Source organism: Macaca mulatta, chromosome 5 (assembly GCF_049350105.2).
Source record: "Macaca mulatta isolate MMU2019108-1 chromosome 5, T2T-MMU8v2.0, whole genome shotgun sequence".
In the NCBI taxonomy this organism is placed as follows: domain Eukaryota; kingdom Metazoa; phylum Chordata; class Mammalia; order Primates; family Cercopithecidae; genus Macaca; species Macaca mulatta.
In genome coordinates this window covers 152,253,074-152,280,265 of record NC_133410.1, presented here as the reverse complement: position 1 = coordinate 152,280,265, position 27,192 = coordinate 152,253,074, and the positions used below count along the sequence as shown (strand labels likewise).

Sequence of the window (27,192 nt, the reverse complement as noted above, 5' to 3'; positions counted from 1 at the left end):
AAAATAAACAACCCCATCAAAAAGTGGGCAAAGGATATGAACAGACACTTCTCAAAAGAAGACATTCATACAGCCAACAGACACATGAAAAAATGCTCATCATCACTGGCCATCAGAGAAATGCAAATCAAAACCACAATGAGATACCATCTCACACCAGTTAGAATGGCAATCATTAAAAAGTCAGGAAACAACAGGTGCTGGAGAGGATGTGGAGAAATAGGAACACTTTTACACTGTTGGTGGGATTGTAAACTAGTTCAACCATTATGGAAAACAGTATGGCGATTCCTCAAGGATATTTTTGAACACTTTATACATTTGATATTTAAAAAATTTTTATAGACGAGGTCTCACTATGTTGCCCAGGCTAGGTGTGAACTCCTAGGCTCAACAGATCCTCTTGCTTCAGTCTCCTGGGTAGCTGGGACTACAGGCGCATGCCATTGTGCCTGGCTAAGATTTGGTAATATTTTAAAGTCAAGTAATTTAAGCACAAAATCAAGTTGTTCATATCACTTAATTATGTTTCCTGACAACATATAGTTGTAAGAAACCTGGTTCTGCCTAAAGTCTATAAAGGATGAAAAACCAATTCATTGATAGAATTGGGCTTTCTATTTTATACCTCTAAATAGGGCTATTTTAAATAATATAGGGCCACTAAAATGTTACTGATTCCAAATTTTGACATTAGGTATTTGCTTATCCTGGTAGATATGGCCTGACTGTCCCTCAATACCTGCTCTCCCTGCTCCCATATGCATGGGATTTTCAGGTGGGCTCACTGTTTCTCGGATCTAAGGCCATGTTTTCTAGCTCCTTTGTGTCTCAGTGTGGCCACACAGGCTAAGTTCTGGTTAATGGTTTGTATACAGCAGTTTCGAGGAACTGTCCTTATGAGGCAGTTGGGCTGTACCCTTCTTTTTCTCCCTTTCCTCCACCTGGAGTTGGCATGTGGCTCTGTTGGCTGGAGCGTCATCTTGTCCAATGAGCATATGTGCCACACCGAAGGAAAGCAGACCGGAGAGCTGGAAAAGGTCTGAATCCCTGAAGACTCTATGGAACAGAGCTGCCACAACAGCCTTGGATTGATTCTCTCCAGACTTTTCCATGAGAAAGAAAGAAAATTCTCTCTTGAGTCACGAATATTTATTCTCTTTTATTCAGAGGGAAATTTAATCCTAACAGATATACTTATCTACTAAAATACAAATAACAAAGCAAACATTAAATCTGACTTAAGGAAAAGCTAAAGCCAAATATTTTTTAAAACTAAAATTGGTTTGTATTCTTAAACATTTGAAGTATTTTCTGGCAACTACCTGATTTCTGAGGAACAAAATGCTCACTACCATTAGAAAATTCTCATGCTTTATGATAGTATAGCCAACTAAACATGTTATGTTTATAAGAGGTCTTCTTTAATCTTTACACCTATCTAAGGGTATATTACTTATTTATAAGACCATTTCACCACTAGAGTGCTGTGACACGGCCTTAGAGAACTGTATTATAAAATGCTGCCAGTGTATTTTCTTGAAGAGTATCAAAAATCAAGTATCTCTTATATGAGATATAACTGAAAACTTTATTTTTTTTCTATTAGACATGGGGTGACATGTTGCCCAGGCTAGCCTCAAACCGCTGGACTCAAGGACTCAAGTGATCCTCCCACCTCAGCCTCCCAAACAGCTGAAACTACAGGGTTGTGCTGCTGTGCCAGGCAACTTTTTTTTTTAAACTCATTTACAGTTTACTTTCACCTTTTATTGTTTTTAGAGTTTATGACATTATTTTTAATAAGCTTTTAAAAAGTTGTCTTTTATTGCTTTTTCTTAAGTATATAAAGATATGAGGATAAAATTTATAGACAGAACAGTTCTAGCTTGAATGACTGAAAAGGGCTGCTCAGAAAAGGAGAAGTTAAAACTTTACATACTGGGTCTTCACTGGACAGGTTTGGGTTCATGGGAACATAATTCTCTTCACTGTCATGTGAGTCACTGCTTGAAGTTGTGCTATGCACTGAATCCGGTCGGGGGGACATGGGAAACCTAGAAGAGCTAATTACAGAAACATGTTATCACAAACATAAGCCTTGACAATAATACCTAAAATTATTCCCCAAATAAAAATGATAGTCTGCATTCTTTCAGAAATATTCCCTTATGTTTACAATCATTCATTGTACAAATTTATAATGACATAATTTTTGTGCACAAACACATAACTAATATTTATAACTGTTTTATAAAAGTGTATTTTGGACAGCAAAATATTTTGTGTAAAACAAGTCCCCCCCCCCAAAAATACCCACTACCAGTGACTTGGTGATAAGTAGAAAGTTACAGATATAAAACGGAAGACAAGAATTTCTATTTTTAAAAAAACTATATATAATATATAATACATAATATATAATATAATATACATAATATATAATATATATACACACACATGTAAAACATGAACATATGTTCAACGTAGGTTTGTAACTTCATAAATTCCTCTCATTTTCCTATATACATTTAAATAAGTCTTGGTGGCCAGGAGCGGTGGCTCAAGCCTGTAATCCCAGCACTTTGGGAAGCCGAGACGGGCGGATCACGAGGTCAGGAGATCGAGATCATCCTGGCTAACCCAGTGAAACCCCATCTCTACTAAAAAATACAAAAAACTGGTCGGGCGAGGTGGCGGGCGCCTGTAGTCCCAGCTACTCGGGAGGCTGAGGCAGGAGAATGGCGTAAACCCGGGAGGCGGAGCTTGCAGTGAGCTGAGATCCTGCCACTGCACTCCAGCCTGGGCGACAGAGCGAGACTCTGTCTCAAAAAAAAAAAAAAAAAGTGGCAAATAAGTCTCGGTTACATAATCTCCACAAGAGACGACCACATTTTCAAGATTAGTAATCCTCAGAAATGTTTGGTTTCATAAACCTTTTATACTCTTAAAAATTATTGAGAATCCCAAGAAATTTTTGTTTACATGAGTTGTACCTATTCATTTTGCCGTATTAGAAATGAGAATAGACTATTTTTTAAAACACAAGTAGTACACAAATACACACATTCTATTGGGTGTCACAATGATATCATCACTTATCATGTAACCTCTGGAAAACTCCACTGTACACTCAGTAGGAGAATAAATACAGGAAATAACATCTTAATATATTAATGAAAATGGTTTTGACTTCACAGAACCCCTTAAAAGGGGGCTCTTCAGATCATCCATTGAGAACCACTATTCTAGATATTTTCCAGGATAATGAACAATTCTAGATAGTCACATTATTCATACAAACTACATATTTTAGACAAAGGACTTACTCTCGAGCAAAACTCCTAGTGATGGGAGATCTAACTGGGGCTTGTAATTCTTCCCATTCTGGCAAAGGTTTTATTTCTAAAGGTGCTGGCTTGACTGAAAAAAAAAAAAAAAGAGAGAAAAAGAGATTTTTAGTGTACAGAACTTTGGAAAACAAACAAGATTCTCTCTCTGTAACTCTATATTTGATAGAGCAAACCTAAGACCACCTAGTTACACATATGAAATGAGGTTCATGAATGTTACATGATTTGCCCAAGGTTACATAGCTAAGTAATTAGTGGTAAAAGCTAAATCAAATGTTTCATGATTGTTACCTCAAAGCCTAAACCTCTATTACAACATGTTGCCTAAGTACATGTTTTATGAATATAAACTAAATGAGATGAAGAAAGAGTAATGTGACCCAGTTTCTCTATGGTTGCTTTATACGTTTCATTATTTGATAAATTATTTCACCAATTTCATACTCAATAAGGAAATTTAATCATCTATGTAAAATCATTCCTATTCTTCAATACTGAAGTATATAACTATATATATAAAATGATGCATAGAAACTATTAAAAACAAAACTTTGTTAAAACCCCAAACCAAAAAAATGTTCAAATCTTTTAAAATAATTCATGTCCAGTCTGGAAACAAACAAAACGAAACAATATTTATATCTTTAGATCCAAACTCTACTCTGAAAAAAGGCCACAATTATTTTACTTCAAATTGTTAGTGTAATTTAACCAACAAATCTCTTCCTAAATTATATACAATTAAGTAAATGCTAATAATAATTTTCATTTATAAGTGATCTTTATTTACCTCACATTGCAGTAGACAATTAAACCAGTATATACCAGAGTTCTCAGCCATTTTCTTAAAGTCAAAACTGAGATTTTTTCAGAAATTTATGGAGTGAGCAAAAGAACTAAAACAATACTATTTAATACTAGATATTTTAGGAGACTACCTAAACATATTAGGTAAATATTTCAGTTATGTTTCATTCTGCCACTCTTAACAAAAAATTTCATCTTTCCAGATTTATTTATAGTCTTTGCCCATGTATATTCAATTTTAATCAATTATGGCATAATTACCATTACACTATAAAATGAATGGTCATTTTAAAGGACCATACACATTGAGGCTCATAAGTATTTTGTCAACTCATATATAATGAAGACCAAATTAACTTATTAAATTTTAGCTAAAACCATTTTGCTTGTCTATATTCTTAAAATAGACAGATACAGAATATTCTGCTGACTGAAAGTATTTCTTTAACTGTTAATGTTTTACTTTTTGACACCCAAAGGCTAATAGCAGTTTAGCTGTTAGATTTTAAATAATGGCACAATTAATCCATGGAAATGATTCTTTTGTGTCAGAACAGAATACATATACATAAAGACAGAAGACAACAGAAAATCACAAACAGTTCACAAATTTAAAGGATAAAATGTTGTCTAAAAAGTTAAAAGAATAATGCAAAAGGAGAATGAATATCATATATTATCAAATATTTAACATGCTGTTGTTAATGGCATACATGGGAAGCATTCATTTTAGAAATAATGTGCTGGAAAGTTCTATTTACAACAGCAATAGTATTTAAGGTTCTTCTTTTAGAAAAAAAAAAAGAACATTACAAAATAAATTCCCAATGCCCCATACCACATGCGGTGCTAAAGTACATACCCTTTCTTCTTGTAGCAAAGTCACCTATGGTTTGTGAATCAGTTCGCTCTAAACCATGGGGTTTGAGTCTTAAAATTTTAGGACTTTGACCTAATTGGTAAAAAGAAGACTCTCTTAATATAACGTTATTTATTAATTGGAAAATGGATTCTGTAAAAAATGCAACAGAGCCCTGTGCAAAAATGTTACATCTAAAAGCATGAACAAAAGTTTGTTGTGGAGAATATTTCAGTCTTGCTACATAAAATTCATGCTCATGCTCAGCACAACGGAAAAGAGGAATTTACATGCAACGATGTAAGCAGCAAGGAGGTATAAAAGATGGTAGGATTTTAGTGCGATAATCAGCCTGGTTAGTTGTTATCTTCATTTGGGGGAACAGAGGGAAAATATGTGCCATGTTAGTTTTTCTTCTAACATGTCTTAGAAAACTGGATCAAATAAAAAATTTGTAGAATACCCTAGTCAGATCTCAATTACATCTTTCTTTTCTTTGAAATCTGGTGTCTCATATGAAAGCCTGAAGGCCTATGTCCTTGTAATATTACTTTTCTAATTTGGTAGAGATGTTTTTAAAACCTTAATCTTTTCCTGCACCTCCTAACCAAGATTCTTCTAGAGAAGCAAGTGGCCACTACTATATTTACTAATCTAAAACCAATAAAAGACCAACATTTCTTTCCTCTGGATACTAACTGGTTGCCCAATGGCTTCATCTGCAAGAATTAGATGTTTAGATTCTGGTTATACTGATTGCCTAGCTTCAGTTTAATTAAGTATATGAAAGCATAAATTCAGTTACCATCGTCTTCCTTTCATTTAATGTCTGCCACATAAAAGCACTGCTGAAAAGCCTATGAAAGGCATCTTTCCCATTAGAAGCCTGGATGCCAGAGTTGCAATATCATTTGAATCAGTGATTTAAGCTACTCCATTATTAGTGGCACTAAATTTTCTTTTTTCTTGGAATTTACAAAGTTGAGTTGACATCTATTAGGTGGCAGAATCAGAATTTGCTGGTTAAATGCTGATATCTAGCACCTTACCTACCGAAATCTCAAAGCTTCTTAAAATATAATTCTGTAGAGGTTATAAAAAATAAAAATTTCCTAACCAATTTTCTAAGTTAGACAATACATTCAGTTTATTCAGAAATGAGGCAGCCTGATTTTAAAAGGTAAATACTAAAATTTTGGGCAAGATTCACTCCCTACCCCTAAAACTCCCTAACCCAGGGCCCACAGCGGCAGGACCCTTTTCTAAAGCAAAGGAAGATGACAACTTTTTTTTTTTTTGAGAGGGAGTCTCGCTCTGTCTCCCAGGCTGGAGTGCAGTGGTGCCATCTGGATCTCGGCTTATTGCAAGCTCCGCCTCCTGGGTTCACTCCATTCTCCTGCCTTAGCCTCCTGAGTAGCTGGGACTACAGGCGCCTGCCACCTCGTCTGGCTAATTTTTTGTATTTTTAGTAGAGACGGGGTTTCACCGTGTCAGCCAGGATGGTCTCGATCTCCTGACCTCGTGATCCGCCTGCCTCAGCCTCCCAAAGTGCTGTGATTACAGGCGTGAGCCACTGCGTCCGGCTACGATGACTTTTTAAACTCCCCCAAATAGTGTGCTACCCTTAAAACAAAACAAAACAAAACAGAGGCAGAGGGTAAGTCTTAGTACTAAAATAATATGATTATTTTGGAGTGAAAGGCCCTTACAAATCTAGTTTCTTCATTTTATGAATGAGATTCACCCAAAGAAAGGGGTTAAGTGATTTGTTCAGGTTACACTTTAACCGGAGGCAGAGTTAAGACTTCCTCTAGCCTGCCACTTGCTGGTGTGGCACTCCTGTTCTATACCACATTGTCTTACCTTTCCAGACCTTTAGGGATACAGAGAATCTTAGGAAATTCAGCTGGATACTATGTTGGAGCTGCTTGGAGTTCAGTTTTGAACTCTCCATTGTGGCTGACTCTGTGCTACACAGTCACAAACTAAGGAACCCAAGCAGAGGAAAGAAGAAATGTGCTCATTCCTACACTTATGTCTATCTACTCTGGATTTACAGATGTGGCTTGGGGGGATGTCAACGTGAATGCCACAGAGAGTTGACACATCAGTAATGTCAAGTTTAATTACAAAATGCTCTTAAAACTACTTTTGGTTTGCTGGTCTTGACCTAATATGTGAGACACACTCCTCCTTTTCTGAAGGATCTGTTTTCATTAGCTCTGCAGCTCCCTCCTGACTTTTTTTCACCATAGTTATCTCCCAGTGGTCACTCTTTGTGTTTCTCAGCTTTGTGCCCCCAGTATCTTATCTATGTTTGTGGTTAAATAATCAAGGTCACATGACTGCTAAATCTTACCAAGTTATGGTTTCTCACCTTTTTCTCTAGTTCTACCTTCCAACTGCCTGACAGGTCACCTCCAATTATCCTTCTGAAGCTGAAACTAATTGTTTCTCCTCCAAACCAATGCCATTTTCCACCTCCAATGCCCTTAGTAATGACACCATTTCCTGGATCCTTAGGTACAAATTCTCAGAGTTATGTAGTCCATCCCCTTTGAGCATCTGCATTTGGTCTCAAAATGCTAATAATTTCCCAATATGACAACAAAAAGAGCTTTTAAAATGGGAATGACTGAAATGGAAGGAGCAGGGAGTCAAGGTCAATGAGAAAGTTACCCGAGCCTGTGTGAATGCTGGTGTGATGACTATAATCCAGAATGCTCACGGCCTATGAAAAATATCATGGAGGGTCTTTTAAAATATATTTCTAGAGGAAGAGAAACAAGGCAAGAACAAACGTGTTTGGGAAAAAAAAACTAATAATAATAGATTAAAAAAAAAAAAGCGAGAGAAACTCAACTCCTATCTTGCTTTAGTCTTCTCTAGCTAGGAGAATGATTTTCAAACTGAAAAGGACAGAAGAAAGATAGCAGCCATTAAAGGTCCATTAAGTGAGAAAGGTGTGTGAAAGTTGATTATACAAATTGGGTCATTCTTGTTGTAGCCAACTAAATTAGGGTTGAGGGGCGAGGCGGGAAGCACTCAGGGCACAGGGCAACTGATCCAAGAATTAGCGAGACGGGCGGATCACGAGGTCAGGAGATCGAGATCATCCTGGCTAACACGGTGAAACTCCGTCTCTACTAAAAAATACAAAAAAAAAAAACAACAAAAAAAACTAGCCGGGCGAGGTGGTGGGCACCTGTAGTCCCAGCTACTCAGGAGGCTGAGGCAGGAGAATGGCGTAAACCTGGGAGGCGGAGCTTGCAGTGAGCTGAGATCCGGCCACTGCACTCCAGCCTGGGCGACAGAGCGGGACTCCGTCTCAAAAAATAAAAATAAAATAAATAAAATAAAACATTTCCACACCCCCTGGTGCTGAAACGGCCTGCTGCAACCCTAAGACCGGTTTTATGTAGCGGCTGCTGCATATGACTTGCCATGACTCTAAAACTGGTTTCACCTACCACCATCATTCACCAATCAGATCTTGCCAGCTCCCAAGAAATTCTCTAGTGCCAGTGAGCTTTCTTTTAAAACAATACGTAAGATTTCGCTTTCTAATAAAACTCCCAACCTCCTCCTTGTTCTTCAGACATAACAAAGACCACTTTGTCTGTGTATCTCAAATTGCAGTCTTGCTTCCCAAATAAAATGTTAAAGATTCATCTGTATATTTTTATTCTGACTTCAACAAGTGCAACATAGTATCCAGCAACTTTAGAGTGTTCTATTCAATGAATTACATTTCAAGATAGCACTGATTTTACAGACAAGAACACAGAATACATATAACTTATTTGGAGAAGTCATGGAGAATATGGAAATGCCACAAGAATAAACTACGGATGTGTTTACATCACATTCTTCCCTTGAATTGTGCTCTGCTCTGGCTAGACCATTCTCTATTTCTCATGTACATCTTTAAAATTTCAGCCCTTTTCTACATTCTTTCACTATCAATATCCATCACTGCTTTATCAATCAGTGACTTTAATTTCTACACAAAGCTCAAGTTAGAACACATTCTCTAAGACTGCCCAGAGAAATGCCATTACACTTAGTTATCAATCATGAACATTTATTGAGAAGTTATTAGGTATTAGACATGCTAACACCTCTTAACAACCACATCGGGAAGGTACAATTTAAAAGAGATTTTAATAATTGTATTACCACGCTGGTTGGGGCTTATAGAACTTAAGTAACTTGCCCAGAGTCACACAGATGATGACTGGTAGAGCCAGAATTTAAATCCTGTGCATCTACAGAGAGGGTTCATGTTCTTAGTCCCATATCCTTATTTCAAACCTACAGTCTTTACTATAGTTACTCTTAGAAGAGTATTTGTATCGCTTTGCTTTTGTATACAGTAAGTTATCTCAACTAAATTTTAAGTACTTCCAACATTAGAGATGTAAAATCGTTACATTTCTCTGAAGGGTTTACCTTCATGACCAGTAATTTCCTCTTGGTGACAGTGAAAACATATATAAAATGTAAGTGATTGTAATGATGAAGATAATGTGGACTAAGTAATTTTTAAAGATGTCGTATGTTCCAAGGAGACTCGTATGAGTCAAAATCAGATGCATGAAATCAGTAAGCCTTTCACTCAAGTTCTTCCTCATCTCCATTACCTTTTTTTCTGGGGTGGGTACTAAAAGGATACTCCTTTTCTAGGGTATTCCTTGGTTTTCTTAATAGAACAATATGATATAATCATATAGAGATTTTTAAAAATGCATTTATAAAATTTACATGTATTTTCTACTCTGTGCAAAGCTTAAGGTTAATTTTAGGGCAGAAGCTACAATGTGGAAATGTTGCACTGAATTGTACTATGTCACTTAGGCGTTTTGTTAGCTTGATTTCTCTATGCTTCCAAACTCAATTTGACATTTATGTTCCAGACAGACATGAAAATCATACCCAAAGAATAGCCCTATATTACTTGAGAGAAAGGAAAAAAAGAGTCCAAGGTGTAAGGAGGACTGTCTTAGCCTTTTCTCCTCCTTTACTGCCTGTATAGGCCAATGTTTTACTGATTGCTGAAGAAAAGTATGAAAATAGATAATAAGAAATAAGAATATTAAAGCAAAGGCAAAAATAAAACAACTTTGGTGATTCTCAAATTGTGAGTAAACAGAGAACTCTTGTGAACCTGAACCTTTAAGTCCAAGGCAGCTACAACTTGGCTTTTGCTAGACTTGGTTTGAACAAAGAGTGCAACATAATTTAGTGAAGAGCACTGACAACTGGGGAAATTTCTATCTGTGCTTTAATTCTTAGGAGGGTTGTTAATGTCAGTCTCTTGATCATGTGATCTGCTCCCTAATTGGGAGTATGATTAGAGATGATCTAATTTTACATTTTAAAATAAGAAAATTTATGTGAAGAAAAGTCAATGGATTTGTCCAATGTCATTTAATGGGAAGGAGTGGTTGTTAATAGTATTACCAGAAATGAATTCTGGCTTTTTGTATTCTTGGTCTAACATTTTTCTAATATACTGCTGTATACTGTAACCTCATCACTGTAAATTATTTTAATGGTTTTTAAAAGAAAAAACTGAAAACACACTAACTAGAAAATATATGCCATTCTAGAAGAGCATGCAGCATATGATTCATACCCTCCCTTTGCTTTGCTCTCTTATATCATGTGAATTCTAATGGAGGAGGACACTTTTAAACCCTCAAAAGCTAAAGCCCTTCAAAAAAAAAAAAAAAAGAAACAATTTTAATTCTAAGGAATTATCCCCAAGTATGCCAAAGAAAACAGCACTGCAGGCCAGGCACAGTGGCTCATGCCTGTAATCCCAACACTGTGGGAGGCTGAGGCGGGAGGATCACTTGAGCCCAGGAGTTTGAGACCAGCTTGGGCAACATAGTGAGAACCCGTCTCTAAAAGAAAAAGAAAGAAAATATCCTTGCAAACTGCATAAAATCTTTCTGTGCAAACACTGATGTCAAGGCAAAATGTAAAGCTAGTCTTAATGTAGCACCACCATTTCATGAAACCCTAAGAAACAGAGCAGCAAAGAGCGGGGTGCTCTTTTAAAATGAAGGCCCTGACATGCGTCAGACATTCACACCAGAAAACAAAAAATTGTTTGTCTGATATCTTTTTTAAAAAATGAGCACTTCATTTACCTGTTCTGTTTCTCTGAAAGTGATGAACTCGCACTGCATGGCTATATGAGTTCCGCTTATACTCCAAGTGCCTCAAAACTTCCAAAAATCACTGTAAGTTCCCCAAGTTGAGGGAGCCAGACAGGGGGACTTTTGCTATGCCTTTCCTATTTGCCAGACAGGCCGACTTTTGCTATGCCTTTCCTATCTGATCCTGTCTTAAAGTCTTCAAGAACCCTGGATTTTGGAAAACTGGGCAAAGCACTCTCTGAGAAAGAAAAGTGATTTTTATAACATCTTACATTAAAGAATACAATTATTTTCTCTATTGTATTCTTAAATCAGAATGAGCTTTCTAGGGCCAACCTGATTATGTTATGTGCCTGCATAAAATTCTTTAATGGTGCACTCAGAATAAAGTCCAAACTCATTACCATAAATTAAAACTCCTTCAGGATCAGGCAACTGCAAGGCATCTGGCATTCGTCCCTCCTTTGGTACTTTCCTCCCTCCTTTTTGCCCGCCCACCTACCTCCCCACGACTCTGGGCCTGTCTCATCTCCCCTCTTTTTAAAGGACCTGGGCATGTTGTTTATTCTAACGAGAAGATACTTTGCCAGGCTGCCCTCCCCTAGCATCATTTAATTGCCACTCACACTCTCAGACTTTCCTCAGGGGAGCTTCCCTAATAGTGCCAAGAGTTTACTTCAACCACAGCCCCTTCCACGGTAATGATGATAATGTGTTTACTTCTCCACATCCTCTCCTAGATGGTGAGCTTCTTCAGGGGAGCAACCTTTTCCTTGTTTGGAGAATTTATATCCTATAACCCATAGGTGCTTAACTCTGTGTTGTATGAATGTTAATGAACTGGCTTTCTCTTAAAGTTAGTGGTGTTTAATCTGATCAATCTCACACACACACCAAAGACATTTCTGCTTGTCTTTTTTTTTTTTTTGAGATGGAGTCTTGCTCTGTTGCCCAGGTTGGAGTGCAGTAGCACGATCTCAGCTCACTGCAACCTCCAACTCCTAGGTTCAAACAGTTCTCATGCCTTAGCCTCCCGAGTAGCTGGGATTACAACAGGCACGTGCCACCATACCTGGATATTTTTTTTGTATTTTTACTAGAGACAGGTTTCGCCAGTGTTGGTCAGGCTGGTCTCAAACTCCCGACCTCAGGTGATCTGCCCACCTTGGTCTCCCAAAAGGCTGGGATTACAGGCTGAGCCACTGTGCCCAGTCATTTTTGCTTGTCATTTAAATGGAAAAAGGGAAGAACTAAATTCTAAGGGTATTTCAAGTCGGTCATCTCAAATACAGTCAAGGCAGTCATGCGAGGTCATATTTCAAATAAACAGATGTGATCTATTAATGCATTATTCTAATAGGTAACTACTTACATAAATTCCACACAAAGTAGACATTCTATTTTCTGTATTATTACAGGCTTTACAAAGCCTAAACTTTTTTTAAGCCTAAATTTTTTACTCTTCCAAAAGTTTTGCAGATTATTCTCCTACTTCCAGTAAGCATCTCCAAAATCAAGAAAGAGTAAAAGTAATTCACATTATCATTTGTTAATTCCAGAAAGTAATCAAGGCAGAGAAGTGAAAAACTGTTATACGTTTTAATGGTCTCATAGTATAAAGAGAAATGTAATAATGATAATTATACTTTGAAGTCAAGAGAATATTGAGAGAAAGAAACCCCATGTTAAGGCTATGCTGTAAAAATGCACTCCATAGTTATTTCCTTTAAATGGTAACAAATCTAACCCAAAGCTTGACTTAAGAGTTAAACTTTAATACCTGTTTATCAAAATCTAGTTACATGTACTGGTATTACTCATACATTCTCCAAACACTGATTATTGTATACATGTAGTTTTTAAAAAGCATGTTAATGATCAAGTAGGCTTTACTCCTAAGGTGCAAAGTGGTTCAACATATACAAATCAATAAATGTGATTCACCATGTAAACAATTAAAAACAAAAAACATATGATCATCTTGATATACACAGTAAAAGCTTTCGATAAAATCCAACATCTTTCTGATAAAAACCCTCAAGAAACTAGACATTATGACCAAGTCTTCAAAAGCAATTGCAACAAACCAGAAATTGACAAGTGGGACCTAATTAAACTAAAGAGCTTTTGCACAGCAAAAGAGACTATCAACAGAGTAACCAGACAACCTACAGAATGGGAGAAAATATGCACAAACTATGCATCTGACAAAGGGGTAATATCCAGAATCTACAAAAAACTCAACAAGCAAAAAACAAGTAACCCCATTAAAATATGGATGAAAGACATGAACTGACAAATCTAGAAATGAGACATACAAGTGGCCAACAAATATATTAAAAAAACACTCCATCACTAATCATCAGAGAAATGCAAATCAAAACTACAATGAGATACCATCTCACACTAGTCAAAACAGCTGTTACTAAAAAGTCAAAAAACAATAGATGCTCAGGAGGCTGTGGAGAAAAGGGAATGCTTATATACTGTTGGTGGGAATGTAAATTAGTTCAGCCACTGTGGAAGGCAGTTTGGAGGCTTCTCAAAGAACTAGAACAGAACCACCATAAAACCCAGCAATCCCATTACTGGGTATACATCCAAAAGAATACAAATCTTTCTACCAAAAAGACACATGCATTCGCACGTTCACTGCAGCAGTGTCTACAATAGCAAAGACATGGAATCAACCTAGGTGCCCATCAACAGTGGACTGGATAAAGAAAATGTGGTACATATACACCATGGAATACTACACAGCCATAAAAAGAATGAAATCATGTCCTTTGCAGCAACACGGATGCAGGTGGAGGCCATTATACTAAGCAAATAAATGCAGGACCAGAAAACCAAATATCACATGTTCTCACTTATAAGTGAGAGCTAAACATGGACATAAACATGGCAACAACAGACACTGGGTACTACCAGAGAGGGGAAGGAGGCAGGGGGAAAGGGTTGAAAAACTAACAATTGGGTGCTATGTTCAGTTTCTGAGTGACAGGATCACTCATACCCTAAATCTCAGCATCACATACTATACACAGGTAACAAACCTGCACATGCACCCCCCTGAAACTAAAATAAAAATTGCAATACAAAAGAATAAAAATTTTAAAAAGTGCATGTTAATTTTTAATCACATTCAGAAACTTTAAAGGATCTCTTGAAAAAATGTTTAGAGCAAATCCATCACTGTGCCGAAAGAGTCACCCAGGGAAGCTCTCAGGATTAGTCTTCTGTATGCTCCCCACACAGTATTAAGGATCTAAGCCTGAAGGTACTTTAACCAAACTGGTGTATAAAAACACCATACAAAACCTTGCACTGGCTTAAAAAAAAGTCAGTACAGCAATTAATGTTCAGACTGTTGCAGAAAGGAGTGAATGGACAAGGCCAAACATAACAACACAAAGACACCACGTGGGGCTCACACAGCTGCTGCATCATGCTAGACAGGGACTAGACAGAGATGGGGGCCTTAGATAAGTTTAGCGATTAACTATAGTAGATTTATGTCATGACATAAAGAGAAGTTACAACAGATAGATAAATTTCCCAAACTTTACAAAATCCCCTTTCCATCAGAAATATAAAATTTTCAATTGAAGAGGTCAAAATATAATTTGTCCTGTATTTCCAGTGACTCATCTGCTTTCCCAATATTTAATACAGTATGTGTAAAATACGCTTCTATTAATACAGACAACATGTAGCTCAAAACAAACACTACAGTGACAGAAACAGTGTGATGAAAATATCACTATTATGAATTGGGTGATAGGCAAAGGGTCTAAGATAATTATGTTTAAGTGTTCAGAACATCTATGTATTTCTGCAGCTTCAATTACTCAGAACTATTTGAAAAGTTCATCTGTACGCAAACTACAGCAGCTGACATCTATAATTGGGGATATAAAGAAGACCAGAATGTTACCGGTTTCTTATAGATCCTTCCAAAGACAATCTCAAAAACCAGACATACAGGGTAATGAACTAGTTATATGGAGCTCTGAAACTAATCAAGCCATATTTGATAGAATTAGATTTGCTTATTATGAGTTACATAAGAGATACTGAAATAATAGATTAAGTCATTTATCTGACGTCATGAAATGTGAAATTAAAATAGATTCACCTGATGCTATGAATACTGATAAAAATTATAGGACCAAATGAGACATTATTTTCGTTTAAGTGTTTGTGGGTAAACTGCTTTGAGATCTGAATTTGGATTTTAAAATGTGTTTTTCTTGAAGTTATAGCTTTGTAAAGTGAGTTTATGAAGTCATAATTTTGTAAAGTGAGTTTACAAAGTTTGCCTTGTAATGTTAAATACATTCTCAAGCCTCCTCTCCTGTATCATAACTATTTAAAAAGTAGAATAGTACTAAAGAAAAGCAAATTTTTTTGAATACTATGACTTTAGGAACCTCTTTACTGTTTTGCTGAGTCTATTCTTGATTCTAGCAAAAATTATATGGGTATTTCAATCTGGGTGCTCTTTTTTAGTTCATTTTGTATCTAAGCAATATGCCAAATAAATAATGTGGCCAGTGAACTCACGATAGACTCTTATCAGTTCAGTTAAATTTTAAAAGAATGAACACAATCTCCAGAAATAACTAAGAACCTACTTTGTTCTGTTCTATTAAGTTCCTTTATGTTAAAGAACTAGTGCAGTTAGTCTCCAGTGTACTAGAATAATAGTACTTTCACTAAATCCATAGGGATGTATAATTATAAAATATGCAGTATACATGATATGTAGTATATATTGTGATATATACATAAAACGTATATCATAATAATGTGGGACACTTGAGTGATATCAGACTTGGAGGATACTAAAAGCTAATCATTATGATCTCAGGTCTTTTCTAACTTATAAACAAGGATGTTTCCTGATTTCATATTATGCTTACCACTTGGAATCACAACTGTGAAATATACTGGAGTTTTCAAACTGTGTTCTACAGAGCTCAAGGGGAGAAAAGAGCAGCAGAGGAGCAAGGGAGGTAGGATTTAAGAGCTTTGCACCCTCACCCAAATCTTACTCCCTCCACATTTATGCGAGACCTCAAAATATAAAACTGTTAGGTTTGGAGTTGAAAAGTAGAGATCTGCCACTAACATGCACTCGTTACTGGAAAACAAAGAAAGCACCAGTTTAACATTAAAAAAGATATTTCAATATTTCAAAGAGTTCATGACACTTGTATCTCAATCCTTCAGTGATCTGTGTGAACCAATTATAAAGCTATACATGTCCAAACATATTTTTGCAAATTATATGCAAAGAAAATGACCAGTAGTGTCTAAAATAGATTTAGAGCCAAAAAGAAAAAGAAAAACAAAAGGAAGCATTATCCAGTAGAAAGTCTCTGATGCTCACTTCCTTTCTGAGACCCATATCACAATCACAGCCCTGCTGCCTGGGCAGACTGGGTCGTCGTGGGTGTGACACACATAGACCAATCACATAATCTCTAAGCAATCTAAAGTGAGTAAATAATAAATAAGGCAATGAGAAGCTGATGCAGAAGCTGCAAGGGCACATAAAAAGGAGCTAGGAGGCAGAATTGAGGCCACAGAAGGGGAGCATTGGAGGCCAAAGCTCTTGGAAAGCAAAATCCATTTAAGTAGGGGATACAGAGTAAGAAACAGAAAAGAATCAGAAAAGAAAACAGAAAAGAAGGTAAGAATGTGAAAGAGAACAAACCAGATGCAAAGATTTCCTGTAAAACAGAAATGCACAGAGAGAGCAGAACACAGCAACAGTCCCCTGGAATTGCCTCAGTTCCTGATAACCTCTTTGTTGAAGGAGGTTAACCTCCTATTGAAACAAGGAGGTTATCTTTACTTACAAACAAAATCAAATCCTTTTTCTTAAGATACTCTGAGCCTCAGTCTCTTTTCCTCACAACCAGGACTTAATTAGAACTACTATTAATGATCTAAGCCCAGGTTAAGGAGAAACTGACACAAACATTATGCGGTCTTAAAAAGCTACATATAGCAGGAGAGTTTTCAAATGTGCTGAAACACCCTTAGGTAAGCCAGATATTGTATCATCCATCACATTTACATTTACACAAATTTACTTGGTTGTCAAGATTAAGCCACACTAACAGCATAGTGCAACAAATCAAATTGTCTGTGTTTTAACTACTTAAACCCCAATTTTAAAAACCTGGGTAGATATTACCCAATTTGGCTGAACAGTTTCCTTTACAGACTTCTTAACAAACTATGTTACCTTAGAACTTAATGTTACTTACGCAGGCCAGCATGAAAAAAAAATGATAGACTAGAAGCATTTATTACCCCAGCAAAGGCAAAGTAATTCTTAAGAAGTTGTTATAGGAACAGAATGGAAAGATTATACAGTCTCACTGTTCTTAAATAATTATGTCAAATACATTAATAATCTTAAGTCTGATTTGATATGATATATTCTAGAGAAGAGGTTACTAAATAGCAGCTGAAGGCCATTATCTAGCTTGCAGAAGTGTTTGGGTTGGCCTGCAATATTTTCTTAAAAATAATTAAATTAGTTGACAGAACTTTAAAAATCGAGAGATAATACATATAAAATCTGAAATCTCTGGCTTCTCCTGAAATACCAGAAGATTTGCCTGAATGGGTGCATCACTTCACAAGTCAACAAAGGATTGTAGCCGAGTAGATTAGTTACTCCCATTAGATGGGGCTAGGGCAGTCCAGTTTCTTCTAATTCTCCCCAGTTGTCCGCTCACCCTATGAGTATTTTAGCTTGTAACCTCTGCTCTAGAGATAGGAGACTTATAAATATCACCTCACATCAACATGTGATATAGAAACTGTTAATTTATAAATGGCAGTACTGCTTTGCTTAAATAAGTTGATGGCTATGGAACTATGAAATATTTCAGAATTTCTAGTCCAAATTCTGTTTTGGATTTAATGGCAGTTAAAAACAGATCTAACTTGGCACTCCCCAAGCCTTTTACTTTGCCATGCTCTCCTTACCTTTTCTGTCTGGCTTGAGGTTCCTATCCACGGGGGGTGGTTCACAGTCTGCAACAGGAACTGGCCTTCTGGGAGGGGTTTTTGGGCTGGACCTGAAGCCCATATGAGCAGGAGGAGGAACTTGCATTCCAAATGAGGAAAAATCAAATGTTCCTGGAGTCATTGGCACATAATTGGCTTCCTGAATTGGTTCTGTAAAACTGCTGGAATGTTGTCGTGGTGGTGAATTGGGATTCATTGGGACGTAATTTTCATCCAGTTCTTCACTTGAAACACTTCCCACTGTCAACACATTTTTGACTTTCTAAAACACATATATATTTATTTTAATAAACAAAAACTCTTCTCACACATGAAAACACAATTGTAAGTCAAATCCATTCATATGGATCTCAGCGTACTTTTATTTCATGATATCACTTAGTCCCATGGCACTAATTATGAAGATTTAGACAATGAAATACACTTGATAATGCCAAGGTCAATTATACTTACAAAATGGTTATGGAAGCCTTCAAGTGAACTAGATCTATCACTTGGAAATGTCCGTGGAATATCATAGCAGTCTTGAGAACTAGTATCTAAAATAAAGAACAAACTATCAACATTTCTTCCCATCTTTGCCAGCTCTCAGGGTCATTGGGATGACCTATTCTCTTTCTCTCATTATACATATGCAGACACATATGCACACACATAGATTTTAAAAAGGATGCTCACAGACTTGTATCTTGAATCGGCATATTAAACCACTAGAAAATGCAGACACTCACTCATATGCTAACCAACACCAATATCTAATTTTGAGTGTGAGTGAATGTCTAAGTCTGGGATAAGATAGGTTATCTAAAGATGAAGAGAAACACCTCTATTTTCTCATTGTTTGCACCACCTTGGACCTAACTTACATTTCACTAACTTATAACCAGGTTATACAGTCACTTCAAGAAAGGAGTTAGAAATTGTTATTGAATGCTGAAATAAGTACTGATTTAAGTAGTAATCATAGATACATTAAATATTTATCTTGGAGATAGCTGGGGAAAAGTCTACCACAAAATACAGAAATTTTAGCACATAGTATTTAGAATATGTGCATTAAAAACTTTAGCTTTCTATTTTTAGGACTTTGAGAATCTCAGAGAATCACCCAGACTCATTTTCTCTTCTCCTCTCAAGGTCTGTAACTTTTGGTTCAGACTCTAGGAGAGAGTATAGGAAAGTATACTCACTAACAATTAGTGAAGTGAGTAGTGATAAGGGGAAAGAAGATTCAGCTCTTTACACACAAGTAAAAATCAAAGAGAAAGCAGAATGGCTCGACTAGAACAGAATATCACCTGTTAGACACAACACAAAAACTGCTTACATAGGAAGGAAGGAAATAGGGCTCAACAGATGTGACTTAGAAGCGGCCATAATGGCACACAAATACAGGAAAGGGTATGACTCGGAGAGGCTTTGTGGCTGGTCCATTTCCTGCGCTTCTGTCCCAACAGAGGGCCTATCCACCCAGGATTATAGAAAGTGGGAGAGAGAAGAGAGAAGGGCACACTTCCTGAGGCAGGAAGGCATTACTAAGGCCATACTTCTTCAGGGATGAGAAACTCCAACTCTCTTTTCCTTCCAGCAGAGCATGAATGCACATATACCCTTCCAGGTAACTGTAGAGCTGAAAAAAAATGGACTGTATTTTGTAGCATAGTATATTTAACTACACTTAAAAGAATAAATATTCAGAAAAATCGATTTTCTATCATTAACCTCTAATAGAGAAGAAGTCAACTAGAGCTGACCTTTTCGCAATTTGTTTAAATCCACAGTGGAAATGGTATTACTACGTGATGGCGGCATCCCTGCTGTAGGGATACAGTAACTATTGTCAGTGTCTGAGGCGGTGCGTGGGATACTACACGTTTCCACAGGAGATCGGTCATGAGCTGGATGTGGTTTCGGTGGCCGAGGTGGAGGAATATCTGGAATAGTGTCTAGCTTTGATGTCTGTCCCAAGGTTCCTTCTGGAAATGTTCGTGGAATCTGATAAGTATTACCAGGTGTTGGAGGAATGTCATAACTAATAGATACATGCCTCATTTGAGTCTCTACACTCGATGTCCCAGATGGGGTATTAAAAACATAGAGTTCTCCATCTGCTTCAGTACTTGACGGAGACACCTTTGGTAAAACATCATGGGAATAACTTCTGGGCAGGTTATAAAGGCTGGAGTCAACTGAAGCAGATGTGGCACGTGAAGGTGGAGAGTCGTATATCATTTGCTGCTGAAAAAAGCCATTCATTCCATGTTTGCTCTGGGAGGAAGCAGGATTTTTATGAGAAGGGACGTTATCATTGCAGTCTGTTTCAGAAGAGGTGGATTTTGCAGAATCAGCGTGTGTTCTAAATAAAAATTGTTAATGACAGAATAAACAAGGTGAAGACTAAGAATACACTTTTTATAAACATATTTATAGCTTAGCAATCAAAAGATAGGGCTTTTCTCATTAGATTTTTCGTGTGATCCATAGGATTTAAAGCACAAATGTTCTTTAGCTTTTATGATTATACACCAGACAACAAAACCGCCACCACAAAACCAACAGAAGCATTCTCTCTAATTCTGTCCTATATCTGCCCACACCCCCAACTCCACCTATTAAATTTGCACATAAAAACACAATCCCTGAAGCACTGGAATTAAACATTACAAAACTCTGGGAAAGGTAAATGATTAATGCATAGACACAAGGAAAAGCATTTCCTCTGAAGAGCATGCAAAAACCTAGTGCTAGTACAATTTATATAGTTGATCCATTGGTCTTAAACCTCCCCGTGGCAAATTTGTTGTTCTGTAAAATTAAAAGTCTAATGATTACTTGGTATTGAATAAGGTCAATGTGACTTACAAGAAGGTGACATCTAATTGTTTTTCACATATCTTCCTTTCCACTACTTTTCTTTAACAAACATTTAGCCAACATTAAAGAGGATCGAAATACACGATACAGAGTTAACCAACTCCAAACAATAACACACTTTGAGAAATCTCATTAAAGTACATTTATGTACATTTTCAGTCTCTGCATTTTGAGGTATCACAAAATTTGGGTATATGACAAGATGAAGCTAACAACACAAGCACACTCTCACTTCCTTAATGCTAAACAAGATACCTGAACTACTTCTGCATGTTATCCAAAGTCCTATAGGAATTTAAACAATATTTCTTTAAATAACTATGATTTTTTTTAAGGGCTTACCTTCCCTGACTTCTTAGTAACATCTGGCACTATGCACAGTAAAGTCTCCCCCTTTACTATCAGAAAACCCACACTGTGCCACATTGTGCTTTTGTTTTCTCCATCTTAAAAACATCTTAAAACCCTCCATTTTAAACCCTTCTCCCTCGCTGATTACTTTCTTGTTTCACTTACTGGCTCCTTCCTGTCTCTCTCCCAGGGAATGGCCAACAGAGATCAGTCCTAACCTTTTACCACACATGCTATTAGAGATCATCCTCCTTTTTCAGAACTTCATTTTCTTCTCTGAATGCTGACAACTTCCATCATCTTACCAAATTCCAAGTCCCATGTTCTCGAACTAATATTTCTACTTGGTTACTCCAGTATTACCTTGCTTGTGTGCCTCAAATTCAAATCCATTTACTTAAGTTGACTGCTTTTCTGGCTTGCACTGAAAAAAATGACTTTATCCAGATTCCCTAGGCTCAAAACGCAATCAGCTTGATTCCTTCTCTTTGATCTCCAGTCATGCAGGCACCGAGCCCTTCTTCTTAGCCACGTATTTATTATTCCCTTGCTCTATTCCCATTGCCACAATCCCAAGTTCAGGTCCCTGTCCCTGCTGAGATCTATATGACTGAACCCTCCTTAGTGGAATTTCCTCTACTCTCTGCCTCTTGCAATCTATTCATGGGGCCAGACTTCCATAAGATCAATATTTTCAAAACACAGTTGTTATACCACTCATGTATTCAAGAGAAAAACCTAGTAAGGGCCCCTACAGGGTGTGGGAACTATAAGGCCTCACACGAATCCACGCGACACTGAGGCTACTAATAACCTGGCTCCACCTTCGCCATCCTATCCTCTGAGATGCTCTCTTCCTCCCACCATGCTCACTCACATCTTTCCTTTCCCTCAAGCTATTTTTACACAAATTACTAATGATTTTCTTCTCTTCTCTCACCAACTAGGTGTAGTTCACATCCTATTCTTCCTATGAAGCTTTTATTTTCTCCATCTTAAAAACACTTGCACTGTCCCTTTGTGGAATTTTTTTTTTTTTTTTTTTTTGAGAGGGAGTCTCGCGCTGTCGCCCGGGCTGGAGTGCGGTGGCCGGATCTCAGCTCACTGCAAGCTCCGCCTCCCGGGTTCACGCCATTCTCCTGCCTCAGCCTCCCGAGTAGCTGGGACTACAGGCGCCCGCCACCTCGCCCGGCTATTTTTTTGTATTTTTTAGTAGAGACGGGGTTTCACTGCGTTAGCCAGAATGATCTCCATCTCCTGACCTCGTGATCCGCCCGTCTCGGCCTCCCAAAGTGCTGGGATTACAGGCTTGAGCCACCGCGCCCGGCCCTTTGTGGAATTTCTAATGCGCCTATGCATATTCTAAAATTTGTACTTCATTTAATTCAAATGCAAAGTTAAGAGAAGCTAGAGGAATTATGAGTAGTAAGTAAAGCTCCTTGCTCTGACTAGCTTACAGTTAGTGAAGAATAAGTAAAAACATCAAGCCGTTTCTAACACTGGGATAAAACAAGATATGAAGGCATAACCGGGATACTATAAAAACCCAGAAAGATATTTAACCTAACTTGGGAGTTTGAGAGGAATGCTTCCTAGAGGAGCACATTCTAACCAAAGTCTTGCAGAACAAACAAGAGTTTGCAAGGCAACTCTGGTGTATTATCTTCATCTCTAAATATTTAATGCTTGCATGTTTTCACTTAACTCTTACTTGTAAACTCCAAAGGTGACTATATCTGAGTAGACTCTATTTTATATAGTTTGTACCTTCATAGCACCTAGCATAATATTGGGCACATAGTGGTTACCTCATAAATATTTGCTATATAACTGTCACTTTTGCAAAATATAGATAGCAAAATACATCTGGGTGATGATTTTGAGCATAAGTTGTACTGCAAGAGGAAAGCTGTGATACCAGTGAAATTATGAAATACCCTATATAAAAATAAAATATAGAACTGTCACTCAGCTGTTGGCTTCTAAAAAGTTGCTACTGAAAAATAATTGTGAACTTTTATAAAATAAAATATTAGTTAGTAGCATAGGTAACAAAGTTGCCAGTGTATAATTTTTAAATACTCACAGCAAACAAGCAAAATCAAGTTAGAATTTGATATTAACAAATGTTGATTTATAAATTTTTTTCTGCTCTTACAGGTAAAATCCCATTACAACAAATACATAGAAATCCAGCTTTGGAATGAATGTGAGCTGTTTCCATCATCTCAGGGCATGGTTCAGAGAAACTATTTCGTGAATCTTAACACATTCTACATCAAAATTTTTGAACAAGTACTTTGTCTGATCCTAGTCCAGTAATAATCACTTTCTGCATTTAAAAAAATCTTTTTGTCATAAAATAATGCTTAAAAACTATAATAATCTTGTTTTAAAAAACATTTTTCATGTCTATCAAGAAATATAGTCTCTATCCAGACCCCAGCTGATTAATACATAAATAAAATATACTCAATTGACTGGTATCACTAATTGTCACATAGCTATTAATGGCAGAGACTGGCCTCTCAATCATTTTTCTGCTCCTTTTAAAAACAGTAAAACAACTGCTTCTTGACTCTTTACTGCCTTAACTCTTCCAACTATTCAACGTCAAGGAATAAGGAGGATCCAATTAAAATGCCTTATAGCTTAGAAGAGGAAAGGGGTGTGGGGGCAGGGAAGGAGATGGTAGAGAAACCAAGAATTTGGGACAGGCTTGATGATTCCTTCAGTCAAGTGCTGTACTCCATATACTTCTTTCTACTTAAAAATTTGTAAAGGGGGGCCAAGTGCAGTGGCTCACACCTGCAATCCCAGTGCTTTAGGAGGCTGAGGCGGGAGGAATACTTGAGCCCAGGAGTTTGGGGTTACAGTGAGCTATGAGTGTGCCACTGTACTCCAGTCTGGGCAACAGAGCAAGACCTTGTCTCTTAAAAAAAAAAAAAAAAAAGTTAAAAAAAAAGGGTAAGCTCTGCTTCACTGCTAGATATGAAGACTAAAAGTTTCATAATTTTTTAGGAATATATTTGATCAAATTTCACTAACATCCAATTTGTATATTCCATGGAATTTGCTATATCGGGATTTTACCTGTATGATTAATTTCTCACACAGATCCAAACCACCACAACACACTCACTGCAATGGAATCGTTTTGCTTTCAAAATCTTCTAGTAGAAGGTATTCCTCTCCTTCTTCAGAAACAAAAGATGACCCTTGGCTGGTTTACAATCACATAAGAAATGGAGCAAGATCACCATTTATAAATCAGTGAAATCTGTTAAGCAAGTAATACTGTGAGTCTGTAACAAAGACTACAAAATAGTAGACAGACTTCCAAAAGAGCCTTGTAGGGAAAACTGCTCTTTGTTAAAGATGGCAGAGATTGTGTCTCCTGGATACAATCTCCTGAATATCAGAAATCAATAGGGGAATGTAAACCTGAAATATAAAGCCTAAACATATGCCTATACAGATGGTTTCTTTCAAGCCTGCAAGTCAAAATTTAAAAAGTTTAAAAGGTAAGAATCTTAATGTGTACACACAAACATACGCCTCTGTCTATGTCTCTCTCACACCGGCATGTATAATTTACCTGGTGGGTTCGGGTTTCTTGCTTTGACAGTTGATGAGCAACAGGTAGTCTTGAGGATCCTCCTGAATGCCAAGAGTTTCCAGGTGTGGTGGAACATTGATTAGCTGATATGGAGGAGGTAGAGTAGCAGAGGATGAATCCGCCTGGGTGGATGGTGGTGCTGTATTTATAGCTAAAGGTAAATCAGCTGGTGCTTGTAAGGAGCTGCCAGGTGGCTTTACAGGATCTGCAACACAAAGTTAACTATTACGTCTATCACAGTTCAAGAATTTTTGGAAAAACAAAGCTACTTTGGAGACAAACTGTTTCAACACACAAAAACAGAATAAATCATGACAATGTCAGCTAAAAAAACACTACCTAAATGGCGACCTTTATACAGCAAGTATTTTTTATTCTTGTCAAAGAGATCTAAAGAGTAGGACTCTCTCTATATTCCAGCTCCTCTAAAAAAGCCACGGCTAACCTTGCCTTGAACAGTCTTCAGTTTTGAGGCTACGAGAAGGAAGCTGTTCTACAACCTTAGTGGAAGAGAAAGATACTTTAAAATTCCATGATAATAAAGTGCTTCCTGAGCCAACCCAACCTTCCAAGGAGACCCATTTAATTACACGTTTTCTTTTTCTTTTTTTTTTTTTTTTTTTGAGACGGAGTCTCGCTCTGTCGCCCAGGCTGGAGTGCAGTGGTGCGATCTGGGCTCACTGCAAGCTCCGCCTCCCGGGTTCACGCCATTCTCCTGCCTCAGCCTCCCGAGTAGCTGGGACTACAGGCGCCCACAACCGCGCCCGGCTAATTTTTTGTATTTTTAGTAGAGACGGGGTTTCACCGTGGTCTCGATCTCCTGACCTTGTGATCTGCCCGCCTTGGCCTCCCAAAGTGCTGGGATTACAGGCGTGAGCCACCGCGCCCGGCCGGCATCTTTTTCTTTTCTCCACCCTGTTAGTAGTTAACACAGCCTTGCATTTAAGCTGTCTTCCTCTTCTCCACCAGGTCCGAAGTTAACTTTAAAGTGAGGCCCTTTTTTTTTTTTTTTGCAGATATTTTACTAGACCAGGAATAAGGATAACTGTTTATTTCTCTGTAAAGTTTGAATTATGAAAAAGGGTTTGTGAGGTTTGTCTTAAGCTTTAGCCAATCTGGTGTGCTTTGCTGCCATAATATACCTGCCAAAAACAAAAATTATCATGATTTGTTTTTAACAAAAACGAGTCTTTCTGTATGGTCAGTAGCAGGCCTCCATCTTGTTTTACGTCCTTGGAAGTGTGACCTGTAAACATGTGGCAATGCTTTCTTTAGCCTCTGCCATTTTACAGTGGCAGCCCAGGCTCAATCCTGGCTTAGGCAGAGTCCTTTCTGGTTTGATATCTATGTGACTTTTGCTATTTGTTTATTCTCTTCCTCTCCACGAACTGCCTTGATTTTCCTTTTCTGAGCCTTTAGTAAAGTTTGAAAGCCAGAAATACTGACCACTTGGTGCAGCTAAAGTTGGACAACAAGGAATTTAAAAGAATTTTCTTAAACAGCACTCGCTTAATTAAAAATGGATATCCAAATTACAGGTATATTTAAAAGGCCTTTATGTTTTTCTCTTCCTGGATCTTGCTTTGCTGGAAAAGGGTTTTTTCTAGTCACCTGAATTATTTTTCTCCATTTTGCCTTGCTACCCTTAATGCTTGCATGAGAGGGGATAGACCTCTATTTTCCTCATGAAACCCCAAGAATTAAAAGTGAATAGATCTCTCTCAAAATCTGTTTTTGCCTCCCAGTTATGCCTGTTTATTAGGCCTTAAAAGCTGCATGTTTTCCTAACCCTGTCTCTTTATGGGCTCAACCCGTAGGCAAATCATCCAATTAGGAAGTTGGCAAATGAAAAACTTGTGGTTACTGGGTTTTCTTCTGCCCGTGTGTGTAGTTATATATGTGTTGTTATATGTGATGTCTATAAAAAGAGCTCTAATTAATTATAGAGAAGGATAGGTGCTTGGATCAAATATTGAAAGGGAAGATAAAAGCTGTGGTACCTTTTAGTTCACGTGACTTTAATCTTTGAGACATAGAAACAGCCTAAATATCATTGGTAAAATGCAGATGTCAAAATGTAAATTTTTGCCTGGGGTTAAAGGATTATTT

At 37.3% G+C, this 27,192-nt stretch overlaps 1 protein-coding gene across 14 annotated transcripts in view; it reads right to left on the bottom strand.

The window, feature by feature from the left end:
* GAB1 (GRB2 associated binding protein 1) overlaps positions 1 to 27,192 on the bottom strand; it is a 131,837-nt gene that overhangs the window by 10,960 nt on the left and 93,685 nt on the right. For 4 of the 14 annotated variants that reach the window (XM_078001623.1, XM_015139270.3, XM_028848033.2 and 1 more), the window contains 6 exons: positions 25,063 to 25,288; positions 19,994 to 20,595; positions 18,693 to 18,778; positions 18,198 to 18,501; positions 3,330 to 3,423; positions 1,943 to 2,066 (listed from right to left, as the gene is read on the bottom strand). In XM_078001623.1, coding sequence (XP_077857749.1) covers positions 1,943 to 2,066; positions 3,330 to 3,423; positions 18,198 to 18,501; positions 18,693 to 18,778; positions 19,994 to 20,595; positions 25,063 to 25,288 — 1,436 coding nt within the window. 14 annotated transcript variants of the gene reach the window in all.